At 35.9% G+C, this 27,396-nt stretch overlaps 1 protein-coding gene across 3 annotated transcripts in view; it reads right to left on the reverse strand.

The window, feature by feature from the left end:
* dock1 (dedicator of cytokinesis 1) overlaps positions 1–27,396 on the reverse strand; it is a 202,814-nt gene that overhangs the window by 116,876 nt on the left and 58,542 nt on the right. For all 3 annotated transcript variants that reach the window (XM_026222208.1, XM_026222207.1, XM_026222206.1), the window contains exons 20-27: positions 23,831–23,920; positions 23,099–23,199; positions 22,888–23,016; positions 18,159–18,267; positions 13,121–13,191; positions 10,992–11,098; positions 5,766–5,893; positions 2,901–2,996 (exon numbers count right to left, since the gene is read on the reverse strand). In XM_026222208.1, the coding sequence (XP_026077993.1) occupies positions 2,901–2,996; positions 5,766–5,893; positions 10,992–11,098; positions 13,121–13,191; positions 18,159–18,267; positions 22,888–23,016; positions 23,099–23,199; positions 23,831–23,920 (831 nt within the window). The remainder of the gene's footprint in view (positions 1–2,900; positions 2,997–5,765; positions 5,894–10,991; positions 11,099–13,120; positions 13,192–18,158; positions 18,268–22,887; positions 23,017–23,098; positions 23,200–23,830; positions 23,921–27,396) is intronic.

Raw genomic sequence — 27,396 nt, forward strand, 5'->3', positions numbered from 1 at the left:
CCTGACGAACAAGGTCAGCGTGAAAGAGCAGCCCACAGAGAGAAAATACACACACACACACACACACTAATCTACACACAATTCAACTGAATCTGCAGCACATGCATTCTTAAACATACTTACTACATAAAAAAATCATACACAGACATAGCTTCAAATCACGAGCAGTCAAATCGATAAATCTGAGAACTTCAAGTATTGAAATGCATCATTAAATAATGACATGTTTGCATAATTAAACGCAGGGTCTGGGATATATATTTCTTTATTTTACTTTTGGTTCTGAAAGGCCATAAAATGTTTGTTTTTTTATGATTTGTCAAGCAACATTTTAACAAACGTTTGGGATCAGTAAGACTTGTAATGTTTTTGTAAAGCAACATTTTAAGCCATTTATAGCCGATAAGATCCACAATGTTACATTTTAAATTAACTTAACCAAGAATTAGTCTATTAAAAAACACAATCATTTTTAACTGCATATAACAAATGCAAAAAAAAAAAAAAAAATCAAATATTTGATTCAATGAAACTGAACCGATTCACAGAAAAGATATTTAAAAAGTCTTAATTCTCTCATACTCCAGTCAGAATGAAACTAGTTGAATGGCAGTCTAATACTCCGTTTTCATTAATGTTGGATATTTCGCCCAGCCCTCTTGCTGGCAGATGTGCTCGGTTGGCATACGATTGCACCGCATAAGACAGAGGGATTTACTGCAAAGGTCAGCAAAGAGTACAGTATGTGTACCCTGAGAGTGATGAATGGGCATTATGTGGCTCGATCATCAGGACTTGAGCATCTGGAGTTTGGACCCCTTTTAACAAAAGCTCAGTAGAAAGAAGAGGCATAAATCAGAGGATCGTTCTATAGTAACACCACAGCGCAGAGCTACTTCCTGAACTCTAGAGGAGAGAGAATGATGGAGGCAGGAAAGTACTTCAGTGGCACATACATGTTCAAACGTCAGTCACTAGAGACTTCTACACAGTCTCATGAATGTTAGGGGTGTAACACTGTACCAATGCCACAGTTCGGTCCGGTTCGGTTCATGGCACCAGCAATGCTAAAGAATACTAGATTCACTTTTAACTAGTGCTGTCAAACAATTAATGACGATTGATCACACCCAAAATAAAAGTTTTTTCTTTACAAAATATATGTGTGTAGTGTTTATATTTATTATAAATATATAAATACACAAACATGCATGTGCGTGTGTATGTTTATATTTACGTGTGTATTTGTGTATATATATATATATATATATATATATATATATATATATATATATATATATATATATATATATATATGCTACATACATATATATTAATAGATATATTATATATTAATATTTTCTATAAAAAACAACATTTTTCTTAAATACAGTATATACATGCATGTGTGTGTAGTTTTATTTATATATATTAAACGTATATATTTTTTTTTCCTTCTCTCGCTTATTATTATTATTGTTGTTATTGTGTGAGGTTGTTGTACTAGTGTACTACTGCAGCTTTCGAGTCCAAGACAAATTTGGACAATAAAGTATATATTATGTCAACGAAATATTTATGTTGCATGCAATTAATCATTTGACAGCACTGCTTTAAACTTAATAATTGCTCTCTGTTAGTTCACGTTAAATAAGGGACTTTAAAAATTGTTGTTTTGTAAAGTATTACCAAGAATATAATATATTGCCTTGGAAATAAATGTAATACAATAAAACAATGCCTAAATAATGCAAACAAGTCATTGGACAACATTATTTAGGCTACATATAAAAATGCATGTGCCATGGATAAATAAAATGGAATAGTAGGTTTATATTTTAATATTTATTTAATATAAATTATTTACAGGTCCTTCTCAAAAAATGTGCATATTGTGATAAGTTCATTATTTTCCATAATGCAATGATAAAAATTTAACTTTTATTTATTTTAGATTCATTGCACACCAACTGAAATATGCTAATTTTTTGAGAAGGACCTGTATTAGAATTTCAATATTGGTGCATTCGCAAAATTCATGGTCCATCTTTGGTGCTTTTGCATATTTTTGAACACTTGAAAGCTCTATTCTTCATTAACTATTATTGCATTAATGGTTTGGAAAAAATGAAGACTATGCGTATAGAGGGCGAGGAAGAGATGTTTAGCATGCATATGGAGAGATGTGGCTGTAAAAGTCAAGGACGGCCACTATCAGCATCTCTGCACTTCTGACAGCCTGGAGCTCTCTGATTAAACTACAGCCTAACACCTGATCTCAAATCAGCTCAGACAGGAGGACTGCGAACTAAAGCAATGTGTGCTTCTGTAATCACAGGAGCTGTAAAAGCAGTGCCAAAAGACGCTGTGAGTTTCCACCATCTGCTCAATATCAAATGAACACAAACACAGAGACACTAACAAACCAAAAGTGATCAAAATACTGAAAAATAGTTACAAACATCAGGTGGAGCGGCTTTGTTCAAATATATGCACCGTCTCAACCAAAGGTGTGAGTTTGGGGGGGGGGGGGGGTCTATGAGCTGATGACCAATGAGGATGAGAGTTTGGGGAAACCTGTTTGAAAACAGTCAGAAATGACACATTTCAGCTTTAATGTGTTATTTTTCTGTTTGGATCACAAAGACTACAAGGATTTGAATTGGATATGCCAAAAAATCTGAAATCTGATTTGTTCTGCCTGCCTGAACAAAGCCAGGCTGTGAGTGTGTGTGTGTGTGTGTGTGTGTGTGTGAAGACATTAGAGGATTGCAGACAGCAGCCCAACTGCACTGCTATGGTAGAACACACTGTTACTAACACACTGTCCAGACACAGGAAAGCCCAAAACTCAGCACATCCCAGAGGAACAAGCCTGTGACAGAGAGAGAAACACTTACTATGAGAGGACAATCTCGGCCCATGGAGATCACAGTCCTGTTTACCGTCCGCAGCAGCTTCTCCATTATGATCTGAACGTGCCACTGCGTCGGGCCCTAAAAACACACAGAAATACACCACTAATAAATGGATTTATCCACATAAGACAACATTTTCAGAACAAATTGTGACAAACACCATTTCGGTGGCCTTAAAGGTACAATTTGTAAGATATTTGAGGAAAAATTTCCAAAAAACACTTGGCTAGTGTTATATATTTTGTCCAGCTGATTACTAACAATATAGTTTTCAACTTCTTGTAAATCATGAGAAAATTCCCATTCTAAACAGCGCCACGGAGCAGTGCAGTCGCCTGTCAATGACGTTAGTTACTTTGTTAACGATTTTACTGAGGTAGAAACCACATGACAACAGTGTTACGGACAAATGCGGAAGTAGTGTCTAGCGTCCAGCAAACCACTAGCTTGCTTCAAGCAGTTTCTTATTTACTATTCTTGGATGTTTTATGGTGGATTGTGTTACTTATTTATGGAACATAATAATTACTGTTTACCGTCTTCCGCTGGTTCGTCGACAAGGGAAGCTCCCGTAAACGTAGAGGACAAGAGGAGAGAAAGAGTGAGGATCAATATCGGTGTTACTAGATGGAGAGAGCTTCGCGACAAACTTCAACTAGAAAGAGATGCCGGTCTCGCTTGTGTTTTACTCAACAGGTGAGTTGTTTTGAATCGTATCTTTACAGAAAACGTATGCTATTATAATGACCAACAAGATTAGTATTATGGGGCATGCACGCCAAACGTGGGGCATCGCGTCTCTAGACCCGCGAGAGGACGCGTCTGATCGCGCCTTTGCATTGACTTTGTATGTAATCTACTTCCACATCGTTGAACTCGCGTTTGCTATGTATGCCCAGTTATTGTGTTTGAATGTACATGAGTGTATATATTTGTTGAAACAAGTGGTAATCGTTTTCAGATCGTCTGATTGATGGCCGTCAGCGGTTGGGTAGAAAACAACAAATCCCATCATTCCACACTCCTCCTCAGCGTCATCAAACCACGTGATTGTTATTGTTTTGGTAGTGCGCCCTCTAGTGGCAGGTCCAACAACCTGTACCTTTAATTGGTCCAAAAAAAAAAAAAAGATCATGCGTTTCTTACCATTTATCTAGGATTGCAACATTACATAATTTATATCAAGCAGCATGAATGATAATAGTGACTGAAATACATATATTTTTCCTTTTATTAAATTTTCAATTTCAGACACGCTGAACATGACCTTGTGTTTATAAAATAAACAAATTCACTTTTAAATGTATTTGGTCTATTCGATGACTTGTGAATGTGAAATGTTGAGTAGAAAAATTGCATCACTGCAGGGAATGTCTGATCGTGGTGTGTGTGGGTGTGTGTGTGTGTGTGTGTACGCTGCTGGAGTCATGTGTACTAGACAAGGACAGATATATAATATATTAGTCAGCACAGTTAACCGATTTCTTGAAATTTCACTAGTGTAAAATCAATCTGCATCAGATCCACCACTGCGAGCTGTGTGTATGTTTGTTTGAGGGTATCCTGATACACTCACAGCAGATCGTCAATTATTAAACAAGCTTTTCCAAGATCCTCCTCAAAGGATGCTGCTGATCTCCAACCAGAGAGAGAGAGAGAGAGAGAGAGAGCTCTGCTCTAGACTGTGATCTGATTATTATTTAACACACACTTGCACAATGGTTCAAAGGATGCTTCAGCCACAACACCAGGAAGTGAGGACATCAGTGATGTACATACATGCGTGTGTAAAGCAGAGTTATTTTAGTATCTTCAAGATACTATTATAGTGTTTATTAATATTTTGAATTAGTTCTTGCTTTTTGATTTTCTTCTTAATTTTAGTGGGTTTTAGAGAATCATTTTGTTGTTGTTTTTTAATAAAAAAACACGATAGTTTTAATATCTCTACATTTTTTTAAAATAATTGTTAATTTCAGTTTTAGATATTTTATAACATATTGTTTTTACATTTTATGATTTTATTCAATTTTGTTAATTTTACTAATTTTGTTTGTCATTTTTATTTGTTTATGTATCCAGCTATTTTCACTGTTATTTTAGTTTGTTAGTTTTATATTCTCTACTTCCATTTTTATTAGTGGTTTTAATGTATATATCGTTTGCATACATTTTTTTTTATCAGTTTTAGTTATTTTTATTGTTATATTTCCTGCTTTTTAAATGTTAGTTGTTTTGTTACTTTTATTCCTCTTTTTAACTAAGTCTATATAGTTTAAGTTTTCTGTATAGTTTTTATACATTTTACTTCGGTTTTAATTTTTAGTTAACTCAGTACATCAAATTAAACTAAATGAAAATTAGTTTAGGTTTAGTTAAGGTTTTATAGTTAATTACTTTTTATTTATGAGACATGGACAGAGACATATTCTGAAAGTAGTGCTAATAGACATTTCCTTTAACAGAGACGTTAAGGAAGTTTTCTATTGATCACGACGGCAGCAATTGATCAAATGACGGAGAAGAGAACAGTGCATCTGGATATCTGCCCGGGTAAATTGCAGTCGAGCGCCATAGAGTCCAATTAACGGTCAGAACATGAGCCAAAAATTAATTAATTGTACTTCAATAAACTCACATCTCTGAGTGGGTCACATACAGGTCATTAGAGATGAAGGATGTGACAGGAGATAAACACAAAGAGATTTGCCTTTCAGTGAACACTTCACTTTAGGAGACTTTCCTTTTCCATTTTGGGGTGAAATACTCCTTTAAGAAGCAGAGACCTGTGGGTGTGTGTGTGTGTGTGTGTGTGTGTGTGTGTGTGTGTGTGTGTGTGTGTCTCACCACATCCTTCCTGTAAAGCACCTCCAGGATGTTGCTGAGCAGCTGACAGCAGGAGTCCAGCTCCTCATGATTCTCCAGGTGAAGTTTGAGCTGCTCCGTCATCAAAGGCAACAGGATCTCTCTGCAGTCTACACACACACACACACACACAACAGGTGACATAATCTCTTTACAAGCTGAAGTGAGCAAACTCGCTGACCTGAAATATTAAATATATCAGCCTACAAGCCAATCTGTTTTTAAATCAATAACTATAGAACACAGTGAAGACATTGAAATGAAAAAATAAATTGTATTACATAAAATAAACAAGAAAGAGTCTTCTGCACTACAGCTAAACCAATGTAAGCTAATGAATTAATGAAAATCTATCTCCATCATGATCATTTACATAAAATAACAGATTTGTTCATTCTGAACTTAGTTTATTTTTTATAAAAAAAAAATCTAAATAATAAAAAAATGTAGGTAACTAAACACATGCAAGTAAATAAGCATCAATGATTATAAAGACAATCTGTAATAAAAATAAAGTTGAAAAAGCTGCATTTAAAATGACAATTATTTTATTAGAAAGCTCTAAAATTAAAAAAGAAAAATTAAAGCAAAATCAAGTTAAAGCAAAAAAAAATTGGTCTGACTTACTATACAAGAAATATTTTAGCTTCTTCAGCGTTTATAGATGACTAACCAAAAGTAAATTTATATGATCATTTTTAATAATTAAACAAATCAAAATGTTGAAAGCACTGAAGAAAACGATTTTATTCAAAATTCTAAATAAATAGAAAATAAACTAATGAATAGATCATACTGGAAACGTGAAAATCTAAATCTTTTTAAAACCATAAAATCAAGATTTAAAGAAAAAAGGCAAAACAAATAAATGGCATTAACATCTCACCAAATGAGAGTATAATGAGTCTCTATGATTATAACAATAATTTGTTATAATAAAAGAAAGTAAATGAAAATAGATGGGAAAATGCTAAAATTAAAAGAACCAACTATATTTTATTAAAAATACAAACAAGTGTGTGCTATGAATTGTCAAGGAACCAAATGGCCAAATATTTTCTGATTAAAAAGCCTCAACAAAATATCTCTATCCTAATATCCTTATATCTCTATCTCTCTCTCACACACACACACACACACACAACTTGAAAGTGCAGATTGTCATCTGCTCCATAAAGGAAAGAAAGCAAATGCCATAAAACCAATAAAACAGGAAGTGGGCGTGGTACACAATCTGTCAATCAGCATGGAAGGCGGGGTTTGGTGAGTCTCTGTGTGAGAGCTGAATCAATGTAAATCAGTTTTTCTTCTAGGAGTCATTACTGGAGCAAACATACACAGAAACTCCCGCTGGCCTTCCTGAGAGCTCATTTATCATGCTGTTCAGGCCGGTTTAAACTCGTACAAATAAATCCACACTATCCTTTTACAATACGCTTTTGCATTAAATAACTGACCTGGCCGTGAACTTTGAGACGGCACTTTACCAGGCAGAATTAATCACAGCGTCCGACATCAGCAGCGAGACGGCGTTCCTAAAATGAGTCCTGACTTCTGCTTTCCTTCATTTCACTCAACAAAGACCAATTTGCACAAGCTATTCCAGGACAGAAGTCTGAGACTCCCAGGACGATATATATATAGTACCAAGCTGAAACAATGCATTTTTCAGAGAAACAAATACAGTAACTGCTGAATTATGAGTTTTTACATTTATGTTTTCCATACATTCTATGCAGAGTTATGTTATTAATCAAAAAGTATTTGATTCTGATCATGGTCATCTGTGGCCAAATATTTCCCACATTCACTCTATTCTTGCAACTGAAACTTAAATTGCTTACTTCTAATAATAATAATAATAATAATAATAATAATAATAATAATAATAATAATAATAATAATGGCATAACAGCAACGTTATTTCAATGAGTTATAACTATTGAATAGAAGTCTATCATGTTGGCATAAAGGATTTTACATTTAATTCTCTAAAAATCACATGGAAATAAAATAAATAAAATCTATGCATAAAAATAAATGTATAAATAAAAAGAAAACACACATAAATAAATGCATAAACACATTCAAATATAAATGTATAAATAAAAATAAAACCAAAATAAATGTATTAAATATAGATTAAATTAAATACTATACAAATACAAAGAAAAGTTCAATTAAAACAAAAATAAATGCATAAATTAACTGAATATAAATAAATGCATCTAAATAAAAATACACAAAATAAAAAAATTAGTACAAAGGCATGGTCGCTGTAAAGGAACTAAATGCAAAGATCAGTCTGCAGGTTCATTTCAGCTCAGGGTCGTTCAGGTCAGCACAATGAAGAGAAGAGTTTCTCTTGTTACCTTCATAAAATCTAAAAGCAGAATCGCAGATGATGTTTTCACACTCCTCTTCAGTCGGACAGAAAAGGTCATTGAAAGTTTTTCCAGCAGTGGATTTACAACCTCAGATGAACACTGATGTTACTTTCATCGGCTGAAAACATTCATCTATCCTCCGTGAATTTAGAGAGGAAAAAAAAAACCAGATTACAGGAGACACGGAGAGACTGACCAAAGCTCAGTGAGCGGCTTTACTCGGACTGAAACATCGACTACGGAGCCAATGGCTCCTGTAATTAAAGACTCACTTCTTTAAATTAAATTAAAGAATCATTTAAAAAGATAGTCATTTAGAAGAGCAGTCATCCTTGCTCAAATTCAGTTTTGTGTCTGACTGTTGAGGATATACTGCAGTGGCTGAAAATGCATATGGAGAGACACATCAAATTTGGAAAATATTAGGCATCATAAGTAAGATAGATTAAGCATGCTACTGTTTGGAACAGCTTTCGCACATGTGCAATGATGCCTTCAAATACCATCTAGGTAGGAAGCTCAGACCAAGGCTAGAAAGTGAGAGAGACACCAAAGAGACAGAAAACCAGGGGGAAAGTTTAATTATGTTTCATCCAAATTTTTACCCCCTTTACAAAAATAAAAATGTACAATATATAAATAAAAATAATAAAATAAAATAATGCATGCATACATTTTTTTTCATACAAATGCATGCATGCATAATTGCGTTAAACGAATAAATAAATGTATAAATGCATTAATGTACAAATGCATTTTTTTTAAAATAAATAAATCTGTATATGAATGCATGAATATGGGCAGAAATAAATGCATAAACATATTAATATAAAGTCTTTATTCTCCAAGTCAAAAGGCACAGTCTTCATGAATCTAATGATGATGAAACCAATCATCAATCTGTGTTTACAGAAGTGAAAAGCTGTCCATGATTTCAAATTGATGTGTGGCACCACACCAACACTACATCTGACATTTTCTGAAGAAAACATGAGTGGTGCTTGACCTCAAGAATGAGCATTAGTAATAGTCACGCTCACTCAGCTTGGAAAAACAACCATTAAAAATGCATATTAGCATGCTGTCAAACTGAATTCAGAAATTAACTTCAGAATAACGCTCATTAGACAGAAATGAAAAGTGAAATCCTCTGGAAACACGTCATTTGCGCAAGTCAACAATCATGTGTAGTTTACATTAGCTAAATCTGTTATAAACGAATAAATGGAAGTTGACAAATCTGTGCTGTAGTGCAATGAACCACACACACAGTCACTCACACACACACATTGCTCAGAAAAACAACAAGTGACACCAGGAGCGCTCAACACTTCTGTTCAGGTTAGACAGGCCCATCTGAGGGTCATTTATTCCAGTGGATCTGTTGGCACTGGAAAGCGTGTGTTGGAGGAATCAGCAGCCACAAACACACTCTGAGACGAGCCGGCCTTCAGCGAGACACAACAAAAAGATCTACAGCTCAACAACTTCTCAAATCTCAGTTTACCACTACTACTGGTGCCAAACACACTGGCAGAGCACTGCGCCAGAGCTCGGAAGAAAAGACAAACCCAGAAAAAATCAGCTCAACTATTATTTAACCAGCTTACAAAATAAGTTATATTATATCATAATAATTCACTGTACATGGGAACTCCAAAAAGGAGTAATAATTTTCAAAAAATAATATTCATTATAATTTAACAAACAAGTAACAATTGTGGATTATTTACCAAATAATCAAATTATTTGGAAATTAAACATTATTTATTGGTCTCATTCATTAAATCCTGATTTCTTTCTGTCGTTCCTTATGAGAGCGATTGAGACTGAAGCGCAAGGACGCGTGATGAGTGATTTAATTCAATCAGAACAGGAGACACATCCACAGATAATTACTGCTGAATGACGTGCATCTACTTACAATCTACCCACAGAGCTGCCATATGTCACTGCTTTAACACACACACACACACACACACACACTGCATCATACATGCCATTGACAAACATTCATGAGTATTACCTGGATTTCTGCAAGAAAAAAAAGAAAGAAAAAAAAAAACCTAGAATAAGTTACAATATCTGACATATTGCTGCTATTTTTTTTTGTTACTTGAATGCCATTGCTTAAATTGATAATATTTATCTTTTTGACATTTAATCGTGTTCAGAAACATTGTTTAATATAATCGCTGTTCATATTTTTATTAAAAGTTCAGAATAAAGATACATTTATTACTCTTATGTTTCTAATGATAACTGAGATAATGCTGCTAAATTTATTCTTTCTTTACCTTGAATGTCATTGCTCTAATTATTTTTTTATATTTTGACATTTCATATTTTGTTCAAATGTTTAATATATCTGCTGTTCATATGTTCATTTATTAGTGTGTTATATGATTAGAATTTTGTCCCGGATTTAAAAAATAAAGCACAGCAATGATATTTGAGAGTGTATTTTCCCTTTTCAGGAAAAGTATCGAAATTGCAATTCTTGACTAGGTATCGGTATCGAAACAGTAATTTTGTTTTCGTGACAACACTACTGGCCAGGTCCTTTAAAGTTAACTAAATTATGTTATGTTACTAAAGTTTAAATGGGAAAATTGAGACCAATATGGGTACTGATAATTTTTTAGTCAAAGTAAAATAAAAAGGTTCTACCACTGCACTGTAAACATAAGGCTTCATTTTACCATCAAAAATATCAGAAGAGATGCAATTCCACCAAACGCACCAATCGCAGCGTCTCATGCAGCTCACAGCATGAAATGACCTTTAGAGAGAACGTGTGTGTGTGTGTGTGTGTACGTACCATGCTGAGTAAACAGGTCGCTGTGGACGACATCAATCATGCAGTTCAACTTCTGCTTCACCAGACGCCCCAGAGGAACTTTGAGAATAAACTCACTGAACAGCTTACTGCAGAGAGAGAGAGAGAGAGAGAGAGAGAGAGAGAGAGAGAGAGAGGGAGGGGAGGTCAGCACTGCACAACTAGAACTTAGTTAACACTAGCAGGTGTGTGAGAGTGTTGTGCATGCCTCTCTTCTCATCTCTACTTGCTGTTGAAGTGACAGCTCATTTCTAAAACATGCTAAGTGCCAAGGGCTACACCTCTCTGTCCTCATCTCAACACACACACACACACACGCTTGAGCCCAGGGTACAACAGGAGAGCAGCGGCTCTTTTTGTGGAAAGAACTGGCACTTGAAGAAAGCGGGATGAGAGAGGTCTGGCAGACGATGACAGAATTCAGAGATGGCCTCATTCAGCATTTGTTTGGTCTCAGTGTGTGTGTGTGTGTGTGTGTGTGTGTGTGTGTGGAACTCGCAACCTCTCTGCTGGGCAAACACTCTTCCGTGACAATGAACTCTGAGCAAACCACACAATGCTTGCACGGTGTGTGCCAAGCAGGCCTCCAGTCATTTTTTCTATCCTCACTCAATGATAGTCAAAAGTGCCAAACACATTTCCTGAAGCACCTGAACTGGCTCTTCCATCATTGGTCAGCCAAACAAAAGTCCCGTCCCCAAATACTGCTCAGGATGCTTCCTGTTCAGAATCTGTGGTTTAACTTTTAAGGAGAATCAACAGATAAATGACTTCCTTACTTTCGTCTCTGCATATTAAACTGTGAGATGAGATTATGTGATGCTTGTCTTGCCCAACAGTGCCTTTTACCAATCACTGCAATCACAAGAATGTAAACAGGCAGGAAAGCAAACAGAAAGAGAAAGATGAAGAAGAAAAGAAGGTGGAAAAGAGAAGATGAGGAAGAAAGGACAGTGGGAAAAGAGGCCAGGTTTATTGTCTGGAAGTGAAGAGAAGCGCAGGAGTCTGAAGAGACACAGGAGGAGCTGAAATCCTCTTAACCACACCAAGCTCTCCAACAGCAGGATTAAAGAACAAGCGATGAAGAGAAGAACAGAAAGACGACGATCACAGTGAGAGGTCACTTCAGTCAGCACACACAAGTGTTTATCTGGCACATCTGAGGCCAACCAGCTGTTAAAATACACCACTAAACACACCATCAGCTACTGACCAACCCACATCAGCTGACCACTAGCTGTACTTGGCTCTAACTACTCTATATGCATGCACACAATCATTCAACAGCCCTCAGTCTGAAACATCTGCAGCCAAACACAACCACAACACAAATTACTCCGGGAATCTAACAAGAATCCCGCTGTTACAAAATGTCACGTCTAGGAAAATTGGCTTGGTGTAGAAAGGCCCTTGTCAGCTAAACTTGTGAGAAGCAGCAGGATTCTTGCCGTCATCTCTCACCACTTGTGTGTGTGTGTGTGTGCGTGTGTCATCACATGAGCCGCCTAACTCCATTATAATGCCACTCAGGGAGGAACACATTATCCAGACCGACAGACAGGCATCTCCACAGCAACGGGTCACTTTGCACCGATTGTGTGTTGAATATAAAGCGTGCGAGAAAGACCTGAGCGGCAAAGTGATAAAGTAACTGTAATGACATATGAACAGAACTCCATCAGGCAGAAAGATGATGATGATGATGATGATGATGATGTGTTTGTGTGAGGAGCATCAGACTGAAGAGCTCCACTATACTCAGACCTGATTTCATTAGCAGCCTCTCACAGTCACTTAGATGGAGACGGACACACGAGGAGATGAAGGGCATGTGGGTTTATTCATTTAGTTTCATTGATTTCACAATTGAAATTGTGGCTTTAAATTTCATAGACATTGACTCATGTGATTATAAAATAAACATAAAAAACAATTAAAAATGGTATAGGTTTTCAATTTGTTGCTCATTCTTCAATGACACAACACTGAAACACTCACTTTTTTGCCCATGTGCAAACATGCCAGTATTAAAACATGCTACTGACAACAACCGTTCATTAAAGTCTGTATCCCAAAAAGATATAAACATGAACAATGTCTGATAAACTCACCTGAGCTCCTTGGGATCAAAGACCAGTTTCAGATCATTGACGATAGTCGGGACGTATTTCAGTGCAGCACCCTAGAATTCACAAGAAATATAGATTAGCATGATCAATGCTCTCAAAATACTTTCAAAAATTGTTAAATAAATGGAAAAAGATGGGAAAATCATAGTTAAGCAGCATAAAAAAAAGCATTTTAGAGGATTGTGTTAATTTCTGCTGAATTGTGCTGTTAAAACTCTGTAAGGATGAACAATGAGGAATCGGAGTGACTTTACATTGTTTAAGGAATGACATGAAGGTGTCAACTGATGATCATCTGAGACGCTAGCTGCTGATAATTCATCAGTCCTGCGAACGGTCAATGAAACATGCACCTCAAGCAGAGAAGTTGGTCACAAAACACACATACTAAAATACTCTCCAGCACAGCACTCAATCAATAAAGAGAGCACAGATGAGCCATGAACACGCTCGTTTTCTCCTTTAACTGCTTCTCTAAACCCTTAACACTGACAAACTAACTTACTCTCCAAACAAGCAACTAACACTTATCATAATGCAATGTAATGATATAAATAAACAAATAAATAAATACAACACAACAAACTATAGAAATTGTTCATTGCCTGACATATAAATAATATGAAATAATATGAAAGTGAAATACATAGTCTGTAAAAAAAAAAAAAAGTGGATAGTTTCAGTATGCAAAAGAAAATGAAAAAAAAATTAAATGAAAAAAAACATTGAAAGTTTAAGAATGTTAATTACACTGTCTAAATAATAAATAAAACCAACCAAACAGTTAATAAAATATAAATACAAACAAACAAGTTTCAGAATGTGAAATACAGCTGTTAAAAAAAATAATAATAATAATAATAATTATATATATATATATATATATATATATATATATATATATATATATATATATATATATATATATATATATATATATATATATATATATATATATATATATACACACACACTGTATATAAATAATACAAGTTTAAAAATGTTGCTGGGGTATATTTGTAGCAATAGCCAAAAAACACTGTATGGGTTAAAATTGTTGGTTTCTTTTTATGCTGAAAATCATTAGGATATTAAGTAAAGATCAAGTACTTCATTCTGACAACTTCAAAGAGGATTTTCACAATATTTCCATTTTTTTTTTTGCTTTCAACAGCCTTCTGGTTTGTATTGGTAGCTTCAATTGTCTTTGATGAAGTTTGACAGGAATCTTGTTACACGATCAACAACAGGAAAACATCGGGAAGCTTTAACAATCTTGTTTAAGGAAAGACTCAACTCGTAGCTTCTTTCTATAACAGCTTCACTGCTGTTCAGCTGATAAATGTCTGGTTTTATTCTAGTCACACCTGGAGATGTGTGAGTCCTGAGAGTTTACAGATCTGGATTTAAAGCGGCTCCTTCCAGTTTGATCCTCATCATGGTGTCAAACTCTGACGTACTTTGAAATCATTTAAAAGTAAAAAGAAAGCATCTGAAAGCAGAGTGGAACAAGAGTCAACACAGGCAGTGATGGATGGGTTATGAAGTTTCCCATTTGATAAATATTCTCTTCTCAGAAGCCCACATAGCGTCTGATTTAACCTGAGAGTTTGCTGCAAAATGAGCTGTTGGAGTTCAAGTGTTCACTAAAAAAGTGAATATCTGAGGCCATGACTTGCTTTTGATTTAATGTGTTTTGAAAGTGTAACACCAGTCAGGCCGAGACTTTTACAGCAGTGACTTCACTGAAAGTTTCTCAGTTTGCTGGAATACATCACATCGACTGCACACATTTTAGGATTCTGGAGAGTCTGGATCACAATTACACATATTTTCAAAGAACCGCACAAGCAACACAAGGAAAAAACAAGTTATAGCTAAGAACTGATAAGATGGAAGATGATAATAATACCAAGACAAATATGTATGTATATATGTAAGTATGTGTAATACATGTATGATGCATTAAAAAAATTATTGTATACTGTATTTTTCTGACTATATGTCGACCTGAGTATAAGTCGCATCAGTCCAAAATTACGTCATGATGAGGAAAAAAACATATATAAGGCCTGGTTCACAAGGGACGATTTTAAAATTGTCGGCCGATTTTCCAAACCTGAGAGACCCCACACACGGCGATAAAAAAATCACGGGTCTAACAGTTTTGGTCATTCAGTGTGTGGTGTGCAGCCACACGGCAATATCAACACATCACACACGAACCGATTTGACTCCCGAGCATTCCCAGGTCAGACGGGAAATCTCGCAAAATCCCTCGAGACCAAACGTGACTTTAGAGTAAACAATCATGGCGGACAAAGAGGATGCAGTGGCCATAGTTTGTGCTTTGTTTTTAACGGGGAAAAAAACATAAGAAAAATAAGAAAAGGCGATGGTCAAAGAGGTGGAGACGACGCGAGCATGGACTATACTTGCTATATCATGATATGGAGGTAAGTTGTTGTTTTAATCTTTATTTCAAGTGCAGCAGCAATTTCTGCCCAATTCCTCTCCTTGTCATTTTGGTTATGATATTCTTTACACGAAACGTTGTACAAACATTCATGGTGTTGCCACAGGTCGACGAGTTGGTCCTCCATCTCCGACGTCCACCGGACTTTCTGGTGCGCCATGCCGCCGGCTGTTTTGATTTTGTTTCCCGGTACTTCCTCACCGCCTCGTCACCTCACTTTCTGATTGGCTACACTCCACAGTCCACAGGCTGCATGATCGTTTGTCTTTGGGGGACACCACACACGAGAAGAAATCGGGCCAAATAAATCCAACAGGTTGGATATCCTCGATTTGAGATCGGAGCGGTCCCAACATTCTTCCGAGCAGAGGAGAGCAGTCTTAACACACCACACATGGCAGGAATATTTGATCAGATTATTTTACGATAATCGGAGTATCCTAAGATTGTCGGAAGGGGTGAATCGGGACTAAAATCGGCCTAATTATCCTGCCGTGTGAACCAGCCTTTAGTCGCACTGGACTATAAGTCGCATTTATTTAGAACCAAGAACCAAGAGAAAGCATTACCTTCTCCAGCCACGAGAGGGCACTCTACACTGCTCAGTGGTAGACTACAAGAGCACTGAGCAGCATAGAGCGCCCTCTCATGGCTGGAGAAAGTAATGTTTTCTCTTGGTTCATGTCAAATTAAAAAGTTGCACCTGACTATAAGTTGCAGGACCAGCCAAACTATGAAAAAAAGTGTGACTTATAGTCCGGAAAATACGGTGGGGGTGTGTGTGTGTGTGTGTGTGCATATATATATATATATATATATATATATATATATATATATATATAAATAATGTAAAAAAAAAAAGTATTCAAAAGTATAAAAAATTATTAAAGCCTCATGTCATCTCAAAGTTACAACAGTCAGAATTATAAATACATAAATAAATGAAAACGTTTCATAATGTAAGAAAAACAAGTTTTAGTGTGGAAAAAAATTATCTCTGTAAAAATAGATGAACAAACTAATTATTACATTTTTACAAAAGAATTATAAAAATTTAATCAATGTGTCAGAATGTGAAATAAAGAGACAGACCGGTGTTATTTTCAATTTAGTTTGTTAACAATAATGGTGAAAAAAATTAAACACTTGAGCTTCATTTCCCACTAAAACAACTCAAAGCAGAAAAGAGAAAAACAAACCTGACGTGCAGTAAAAACAGAGCAGCACACGCTGAAACTGTTATACTCTTTAAATAATAAGTGTGAGGGCATGTGAACACAATGTACTTCGAGCTGACACACCGTTTCACTCACGTCGTCTCTAGCTTTCCTGTTTCAACAAGGCCAGCAGAGAGAAAAGCACATTCCTTCCCTTGACAGTGCGTCTTAAGATCAATTTTTAATTTTCTGACAAAACCACTAAGATCTGAGTCAGCGACAGACCTGCATCGCTCCAGGCCGACTCACGACCCGTCCACAAGGCCACAGAGCATGTGTGTGATGGAACAGAGGTGTGTTAATGCAAAAAAGGAGTGACAGGAAAGGTCAGGGACAAAAATAAATAAATAACGGCACACAAATGTAGGAGGAGCGGAGAGGAGGACAGATAGAGTACCTTGAGGAGAAGCTAAAGATTGTGAAGCCAGAGCCACAGTGGACAGAGGAGAAGGTCATGTGACACAAGAGAGACACAAACACACACTTCAACACATCAAAGACAGAAACATACAGATTCATGTCCAACAGAAGAAACAGAGCAGCATTCTGGGAAGACGTCCTGAGACACAGAGCCTCCAGAGACACTTTTTGCTGTACACTACCATTCAAAAAGTAGATTTTGGTTAAACTTTTTCATGTTTTTTTTTAAAGAGGTCTCTTATTGCTCATCAAGGCTGCATTTATTTACTCAAAAATACAGTACAAATAGTAAAATTGTATATATATATATATATATATATATATATATATATATATATATATATATATATATATATATATATATATATATATATATATAATTTATTCCAGCTATGCAAATCTGAATTTTCAGCATAATTACTGCAGTCTTCAGTGTCACATAATCCTTCATATTTTTGCAGAAGCCATGATATATTTTTACTATAGCTGATGAACCGAATAGCATTTATTTTAATAAATATATTTTTTAATTTCATAAATGCTTCAATTTAACTTTTGACCATTTTTAAGCATCCCTGGTGAATAAAATCATTATTTTCTTCAATCAATAAATCAATCTCAGTGATCCAAAACTTTTAAATGGTAGTATACAACATATAGGTGTGCAAATTCATTTTGAGAGGGGCTTTTATAGCAATCAAATCTAGGAATTTATCCTACGTCTAATGTTCTTTTTCGGCCTTTGTTATATGTAAAAGAGCAGCATGAACATTTTGAGAAACATCTCCTTTTGTGCTGCATGAGTGGAGTGATGTCACACCAGGCACAAGTGTGTAAATGTTTTAGTTTATTAGTGCATCGCTTGAACGTCCAGCTCATCAGAAAGCGTCTCCTAAAGCATTCTCACCTTCACCCCGCCGCTTCCTTCAGCACTGCTGTTCATCATGCCGTTAAACGAGGCAAAGAGATTCCTCAGGGACTCCATGAAATCACTCTCGCCTTTGTTCTCGTAGAGCCTGACGGAAAACACACAAACAGCAGATGATCAGGGGCTCGAATCATTTCATCTAAATCATCAGAGAGGAAGCAGATCCATGACACCAAACTAGTCAGAGCCACATAAATCCACATCAGAAGCACTGTCTCGAACTCCACACACACACACACACACACACACACACACACCGACACACACACACCTGTTCACTGGCACCTCTAAACTAGCTCCTGATCACAGGCTGATCAGATTGATGAATTGCTTCGTAATCTAGTTTGAAGGGCAGAGAGCTGACGGGCCGTCTCGGCTCTGCTCCAAAGAGGATTCCCGCGCTCACGCTTTCATTAAACGCTCACCAGAGGCCTTCGCTGATGAGATTAGTGCCCGCTGGTTTTCTGTGCTCTGGTTCTGGTGAGGGTCAGACATTCTCCACCTCATCCAGAGCGTTTACATTAGACCGGCCCTCCATCAACACAAACACACGCTTCGCTAATGGACTGTCAAATATACCCCAAAACTGTATTCTTCACACTCCAGCTGACCATTCATTACTACAGTTAAGCGGAGATATGGTAGAATTTTATTATTTTTATTTTACATTCTTCATATGTAATTCCAAATTCAAATAAAAAAGTATATTTTGCAAAAATAATTAAAAACTAAACAAAGAAACTGCACAAAGCAAAATAATTAATGGTAGTATGTCTTGTATACATATGTGTGTGTGTCCATGGACCACAAAACCTGCCTTAAGTATATATTTTTTAAAATTAAGATTTATACATCATCTGAAAGCTGAATAAATAAGCTTTACTTGTTATGCATGGTTTATTAGAATCTGACGATATATGGCTGAGATACATCTATTTGAAATCTGGAATCTGAGGATGTAAAAAAAAATGGAAATACTGAGAAAATTCCCTTTTGAAGTTGTCCAAATGAATTCTTAGCAACGCATATTACATATTATCAAAAATTAAGTTTTGAAATATTTACAGTATATATATATACATATATATATATATATAAATTTGTTTATTTATTCATTTATACACACACACACTAGGGGTGGCACGGTTCAACTTTTTCACGGTTCGGTTTGTTTCACGGTTTTCGGTACAGTTCGGTATGTGCCATGTTTATGAAAAAACTATACTTTCTAATAAAAAAAGAAGAACATTATATCCAACTACAAGCAGCAGCACAAATAAATACAATAGAGTAAAGATACAAACAATAAAGTGATTTTCAGTGTTTTTTATTCATTTTATTTTTTGCCAGGTCTAGCATAAGTTAGGTATATTGAAAAAAGTAATCAAATGTAAAACAGTTAAAGGTAATTCTTTATTAAAGTTATAAAAGCTTTTTAAATCAAGAGCAGTGAGTGATTTCTTTGTTGTTGCTGTTTCTATTAATATAAAGACTGTCCCTTTAAGAGAATACACTCTTACAGTGGCCTGCGTTCAGCCGGCTCTGTCTGCTGTAGGATACTTACCAAGACAGCCATTTTGACATCATTTTTGTCTGAATTTGTCCATTTAAACAATACTTCAGAGAGAGCACGCGTTCTGAGGCATCCATCAACAGAAACATATATTAACTGCTAATATGGTTTATAGCAAACCATATTACAGATGCTTTGGATTTAAGTTGAATGCACGCGTGTTGTGAACCGAACGGTACAGGTTTTTCTCAGCGAACTGTGCCACCCCTAACACACACACACACACACACACACACACACACACACACGTGTTGTCATCAGAATCATTTGAATGAGAATAATGCGATAGAAAGATCCTGAGCAGGGCTGCAGTAAACACTGAAATTGATGAACATTTATTGAAACCGCAGATCGACTCCGTTTTTATGTCTGACACTGATAGCTATTCAAACTTACGATAATTGTTATTTTTGGCCATATTTCTCATCGTTTCCATGGCGGTGTGCAGCCCTGTCTAGCTGATCTCTGACTCAGGACGTGTGCGGTCGGCTTGGGCTGAGTCAATCAGATCAGACTCTGCTCATTAGTGTCTCTCACAGCGGTCTGCGGTGTCAGACGCTCGGAGCGATCAGGTCGTTAAAGACAGGCCTGAGAGACACCATCATATACTTCACCTGCAGACAACAAGCTAATCACCAGTGCTGAACTTCATTTAGGCTAACTCATTACTCAACATGTCCACCGTCTCCCTAAATCAGCCCCGCTGCCCATTCCACTTCCTGTCTGCCCAAAACACATCCTCCATCCGTCAGGAAACAAGGGTGCTTCAGTTTGCTGAAGGTGTGGCATTTCAGATCTGCCCAGTAAATCACCCAATCACATCTCTTAGCCTTAACTGCAGCTTATTGGCTGAAAAACACATATATCATGAAATAGGAAAAGAAAAACTTTTTTTCAGAGAATCTGCTGGAATACTCTAACATTTATTATCTGTTATTATCTGCTTGCTTTCTGCCACTCATCACCTACTTCACAATACAGATATTAAAGCTGAGCAATTAAAAAATAATAATAATAATTTGCCGTTTTTGTTTGTAAGGCTGCACAACTTGGCCAAAAAGTTGAGATCATATATCAATATGGCTATAAAATAACTAATATTGTTGGCTATAATACGAATATTGTTGGCTCTGTCAAATTTCTGTCTTCCACTTTTTTAAGTGAATGCATAAATTTAAATAAGAAATATAATAAGTAAAATAATGATTAAACAATAACTAATTAAGCACTAAAATACTAAACAAAAAATTATTATTGTCATACTTCACTGTAAAAAAAAATCATTTAAAAATAATAAACAACAAAAAATGAGTTGTTATTACTAATAACAAAAATAAAAAAACGATTACAATTTTTTTTCCTAATTCATACCACAGTCCCTGTTATATATATATATTAGGGATGCACCGAAATTTCGGCCACCGAAAATTATCGGCCGAAAATGGCCTTTTCGGTTTTCGGCCGATAGACTTATCACCGAAACAACACGGCCGAAATGTTGTGATGACGCAAGCAGAAACCACGACCTGCACGTGCACCAGCATAGCGCAGACCACGAGCTCCACGCGACATTCACTTAACACCAGTGAGAACATTCTCTTCTTACTCCTTTATTCGCAGCACTAAAGCGTCTCCTAACAAAGAGATTAAGACGGACCACGAAGTAAAAACAAAGAAAAGTACAGTCTTATAAAGTCTGTGAGCACACGTCTCACTGAGATCTTTTCGGATCCTCTGCACTTCATCGCGAATGTGCTTGATCCGCGTTATAAAGAACATTACTTGGATGCGGAAATAAGGCAGCGCGCACGAGAAATGATCCAGGCCACGCTGGATGCGGAGAACCCGCGTGGAGACGGAGAAGCGCCAAGTGCAGGAGACAGATCAGAGCGCAGAAAAGACTGGTCTTTGCACCAGATGAGTGGCATGCACCATCGTAGTCTGATATGTTCAGTGGAATTCTGCAAGAAAGTGCCTCAAATAATAATAATAGGTTGGCTATTTTGTTCTTAGGCTACTATACACACACACACACACACACACACACACACAAACATATATACATACATAATATCAGATTGTAGCCATATTTATGCTAGATTTTCTGCTAGATTTCTGCTTTAATTTGATAAAAATGTTTATTTATGCCCTGGCCCTATTTAAATACACTCTCTCAAATATTTCTCAAATGTCAGGCAGATGACAAGCTCAACTGCTCAACAGCTAGATGGTTCTCTGTCTGAAGTCCCCATCCCCAGAAGTGATAACAGTCTTGCCTACTGGAGAAGTAATGCACTTTCTAGTCCTACATAGAAAAATTTCAAATGCACTTCACCTAAATGTACTTTGTTTTTATGAGAGAACTGTTCATTTTAAAACCTTTCTGCAGGCCAGTAGGCCTGTACATTATTATTAAATATACACGAGTGGGATACATTTTTAGTTTGAACTTTATTTTCTACTGTGCATTGTTGCAATGTGCTTAATAAATATTTGCATCATTTGTAATTATGTATTTTTATGTTTTTTTTTTAAATAAGTTATGTAATTGTAATTATTTTTGAAACTTTAATATTAATTTATGCAATTGCAATGTCTTAATTTTAGTAAAGTTAGTACACGGTCATAGCAATAAATGCAACGGTACTAATAATTGGCATATTTTCTTTCGGTGTTTCGGTTTTCGGCCTTGGTTTTCTCTTTTTCGGTTTTGGCCAAGAATTTTCATTTCGGTGCATCCCTAATATATATATATAAAAAAAAAAAAATATATATATATATATATATATATATATATATATATATATATATATATATATATATATATATATATATATATATATATATATATATATATATATTTATTTGTTTATTTGTTTATTTATTTATTTATTTATTTATTTTTTTCGCTAGCACCAATATAAAATCACAACATTTTAATTGTTATATTTCTTAATAGTCATCAATGGATAATGGTGCTTCTAGCCCCCAAAGTCTCTCCTGCCAAACCAAGTCAAGCTAACCTTCATTCCCTGGTTCAGACTACAAGCACAACTCCTCGGATTTGGGCATGACATGCTTGCAGCTCAGATGAATAAAAGATCTGAGAGCTCTGAATGTGAAGGAAGAACATACTGGTTGAAGAGAACGCGGGATCTCACGATGAACTTGAAGATGTACTCCAAAGCCTTCAGAGCTTTCAGCAGCTGCTCCGTCAGCTTCTCGGCGTTATCCACGTAGTTCTTCAGGACTTTTGTCAGCTTTCTGAAAACATATCCATACACAGGGTGTTACAAATCAAAACAAGGCACATACATACACCGAGACAGCAGAGTTTGCCCCTCACGTGTAAGCCAGGGTGGCACTGAAGTGCTTGCGGATGTACGTCTCCAGAACCGGATTGAAATGATGGAACTTCCTGTCTGCGATCAGTCCGATTATGAACACCTTTCAGAACCAGAAGAAATATTAATTTAAAAAAAAAATAACTCAAAAAATTGAACATGCATATTATTATTTTTTTTTATTTTTTATATTATTAGTACTGATAACATGCTATTACTCTAATTCAACACAACACACAATACTCATACGGAGCGGTTTAGATTACTCAAATATTTATTTCCGCCTAAAATAATCCTACAGTTTAAAACTAAAACATTAAATACTGGGGCAAAATAACATTTGTATAAAACCATTATTGATAATTATTAAACAAGAAACAAAAACAGTTCTTGTTTAAAACTGAATCGAATTCATATTTAACAGATGTGCTGATGACCTTTTATTGTAATTTATAAAAGATAAATCATTTATTGAACATGACACACATCAGACTCAGACTAAGCTGTTAAAATATGTACATTTACATATGCTTAAATGAATCGTAATATTTTAAAATTAATAATTGTAGGCAAATCTGTAAAAAAAATATATATATATAATAATATATATATATATATATATATATATATATATATATATATATATATATATATATATATATATATATATATATTTTTTTTTTTTTTTTTTTCTTTGTGCAGATTTATTTAAGCACAGGCCATGAGTATCTTACCAGAGCATCAAACACTAGAGTATCAAAGGTCTCACTGTCCGAGTTCTCCATCATAATGTTGAAGAGGGCATCCAAAGTGTCCTGCAGAAACTAAACACACACACACACACACACACACACAGATTATAAGACGAAACAGGAACACACACAGCAGTGTGATGGTCAGTGTAACAGGACGATTTTAAAAGCTCTGTGCTTTGCTCTGAATCATTTACTGAAAAAGCATAAATGGGTAAACAGATACGCTGTCAGCTTCATGGACTGTCTGTCTAAAGCACATGCTGTCCACTTTAATGTCTGCTGTCATTCAGTTGATGCTCAGTGACAATCCACCAAGGACATCACAGAAGGAAGAAAATTACAGCTCCACAGACCTATGTGCCACAATTCAGACACAGGAGCTGCACTTTCATTCACTCGGCTCACTTTCACTGAATGTATCGGTGTGATACCTAGATTAGTTCTCAATGCCATAGAGCATTCAAAAATGTTCTCAGGAATATATATAGATATTTTTTTTATGGTTTATAAATAGATTATGGTCCCTTCAAGTGGCAAGAATAATTACTCATCAATTAAAATGAGACTGAAAATACTAAGGTGACGAAGATACAAGATAACAAAATGTAAAATAAATAAAAGCAAAAACAAATAAAAAAAATGAAAAGATTAAATAAAACATATTCAAAAAATTATAAGAAATTATAAAAATGAAGCAAAAAACAATGAACAAACTAAAAACATTTGGAACAAATAAATGTTAATGTTTATTTATTGATACACTGAAAACATCACTAATGTGTAACCACAAAATGATAAACATTATACATTTTCCTGAGAACCACATACTGTATACATCTAAGAGCAAAGTGTATTATATTGCATTATGAAAACAAATGCATGATTCATGTTTCTAGAAAGTGTTGCCAAGGATCTTGTTAAAGCACATTTCACACACACACTTTGAGGTTTATAAATAAGATTGTTCGAACATTTGCTCCATTTCTGCACTTACAAACGTTCAGTGTGAAAACTCATTTAAAAACTGAAAAGCTCAACCTGAGGACGAGCGTTTGTGTTTGGCACATCTGCTGCGAGGAGAGGAAGAATGTGTCCTTGAGGGGAAATAAATAACTGCTCACACTTACGGCGTTCAGGCTGCCCCGTATATTCAGGACAGAACAGGTCACAACAGATACGAGAGTCTAAGTCAATAACAGTCATCAATCTGTCCTCAGTTTTTATCGGGGAGCCTCCTGGAAACGCGATTGGGCTAGTTTTTGGACTAGTTTTAAGAAGCAACTGGGCAGGATTTGTTGTGAAAACCTGGCAACCCTGATCTGAACGCACGTGCTGGAGATATACTTCTAATTACAGGATCATCTTTCCTGATGAGATGCCCATGAAAATTGCATTCGATTTTTTGCACAGCCCTATCTCAAAGTCATGTCAAGTTCCTCCTCAGGTGTTCTGAAAGAAGGTTTCATCCTCTGGATGCCAGATAACAAATAAACCGGGAGTAAAAGTTGCCAGTTCTTTTCAAAGTTGCGGTGACCTTGAATCATTCCGCAGATGTTTTCTCCAGTGTGTTTATAGTGAAGTGAGTGATCTGGGCCGATTCCTGAAGAAACCCCTATCAGGAACACAAAAGCCATTCTGCAGCATTATTACGACATTCACAGCTTTTATGCAGCACGCCTGCATCGTCCGCTGAAATCCAATTCCAAACTTGGCAGTGCAGGAAGGTGTTTTAGTACACAGCGTGAGGAAAGTACATAATCATGTTGAGTGGGACGCCTGCAGGAAACATTAAGGGAAGTCTGTGTGTCTATCGCTCTGGGTGGTGAGCGCTGAATCATTCACTCTGTGTCTGGCCAAAAGACCGTGTGTGTGTGTGTGTGTGTGTGTGTGTGTTTGTGTGTGAGAGTGAAAGAGAGAGAAACACACGTACTGTAATTGTAGGTCGTCCTGTGAGTGTGTGTTCTGCATATTAACAGCTGTTTGAATTAACATCTTCCTTCAGGCCACCCAGAGACAACTTTCAAGCTTAAACACAACTCAGATTTCAATAGTATTCATGTGGTTGAGGAAAATTTGCAATATATCTGTGATGGTGCCTTGTCCAAAATTAAATCAAATTTTTACACATACTGTAAAAAGATCACCGTTCCAATTCCACATACTGATTACATTATTTATTGCAACAAATCCAGTCTAATAATTTGAACAAGCAGTGACTGGGTTGATTTTATACTCATGCATTTTGCACCAGGGTTCCTCCAATGATTATTGTAAATTATTTGGAAAAATTTTAAAATGTAACATTTATTTTAGATATTTTTGCATTTATTTTACACGTTATTTTAAATTTTGTATAAAAAAATAGATGGATGGGTGGCTGGATGGATGGGTGGGAGGATGGATGGGAGGATGGGTGGATGGATGGATGGATGGATGGATGGATGGATGGGTGGATGGATGGGTGGGAGGATGGATGGGAGGATGGGTGGATGGATGGATGGATGGATGGATGGATGGATGGATGGATGGATGGATGGGTGGATGGATGGGTGGATGGATGGGTGGATGGATGTCAACTTGAAACATTTGCCAGACTTTTGTCACATACATTAAGAGGTTAAGCGGTGAAGGTCTTCAGCAGCTATCTGAGACACCTGCCATAAGGTTCTGCTTGGCTGTTTTATATTTATGTGGCGAGACATGACAGAAAGGCTACAGAATCTGTTAAAGAGAGAGGTGAGGGGACATTTACAGCACACATGTCTCTGCCTCCATCTTTCTCTCTCAGAGCTGACAGCTCGAGTGTGTTTGCCTTCAAACACGGCCAGAGAAATCACTGCATGAGACACACCGCCTTCAGGAGCAAACTGCCATTCAAACACATCTGCCTCATCTCAGAGGGGCTTTTAAACCATATGCCGTATTATATTAGCCATCTGAATATAACACTCTACAACAGACAGAAATCACTAGACGTTCAATGACTGTTGTTCCAATTCCACTTCCTCATTACAGAAATTACTACAACAAAAATCACTCGATTCTGAATGTGTAGTTTAATTACAAGAACAACCAGCGAATTGGTTATATACACAACCAATTCATTGGTTCGTTCAATGAAATGTATTTACAATAATCTGACTTCCAGGCCTGGAAAACAATTCAAACATTTCCTGAACATTTCATTTTCAAACCTTAGTAAGTTTATTTTGAGTTAGATATGATGAAAGTAATGACTTGAGTTCACCGATTTAGTGAGTGAGATCATTTAAAGTGACACTTTCTATCCTATTAACGGCAAAAAAAAAAAAAAAAAAAAAAGTAATATAAAAAGTAAAAGTAAAAACAGTCAGTGTGAGTTATTTGTTCAAATCGCACAACAACTTATTTTATTTTATTTCAAGCTAGTAGAACACAATTTAAACATTTTCTGAACGTTTAAATTGCAACGCTTATTTAAAGTTATGCTTATTTTGAACATTTCTATAATTTCACAGGCCTTAACCATTCACCGTACTGCAGCACTTAAAGAAATGCAATTTCTA

Source organism: Carassius auratus, chromosome 37 (genome assembly GCF_003368295.1).
Source record: "Carassius auratus strain Wakin chromosome 37, ASM336829v1, whole genome shotgun sequence".
Classification (NCBI taxonomy): domain Eukaryota; kingdom Metazoa; phylum Chordata; class Actinopteri; order Cypriniformes; family Cyprinidae; genus Carassius; species Carassius auratus.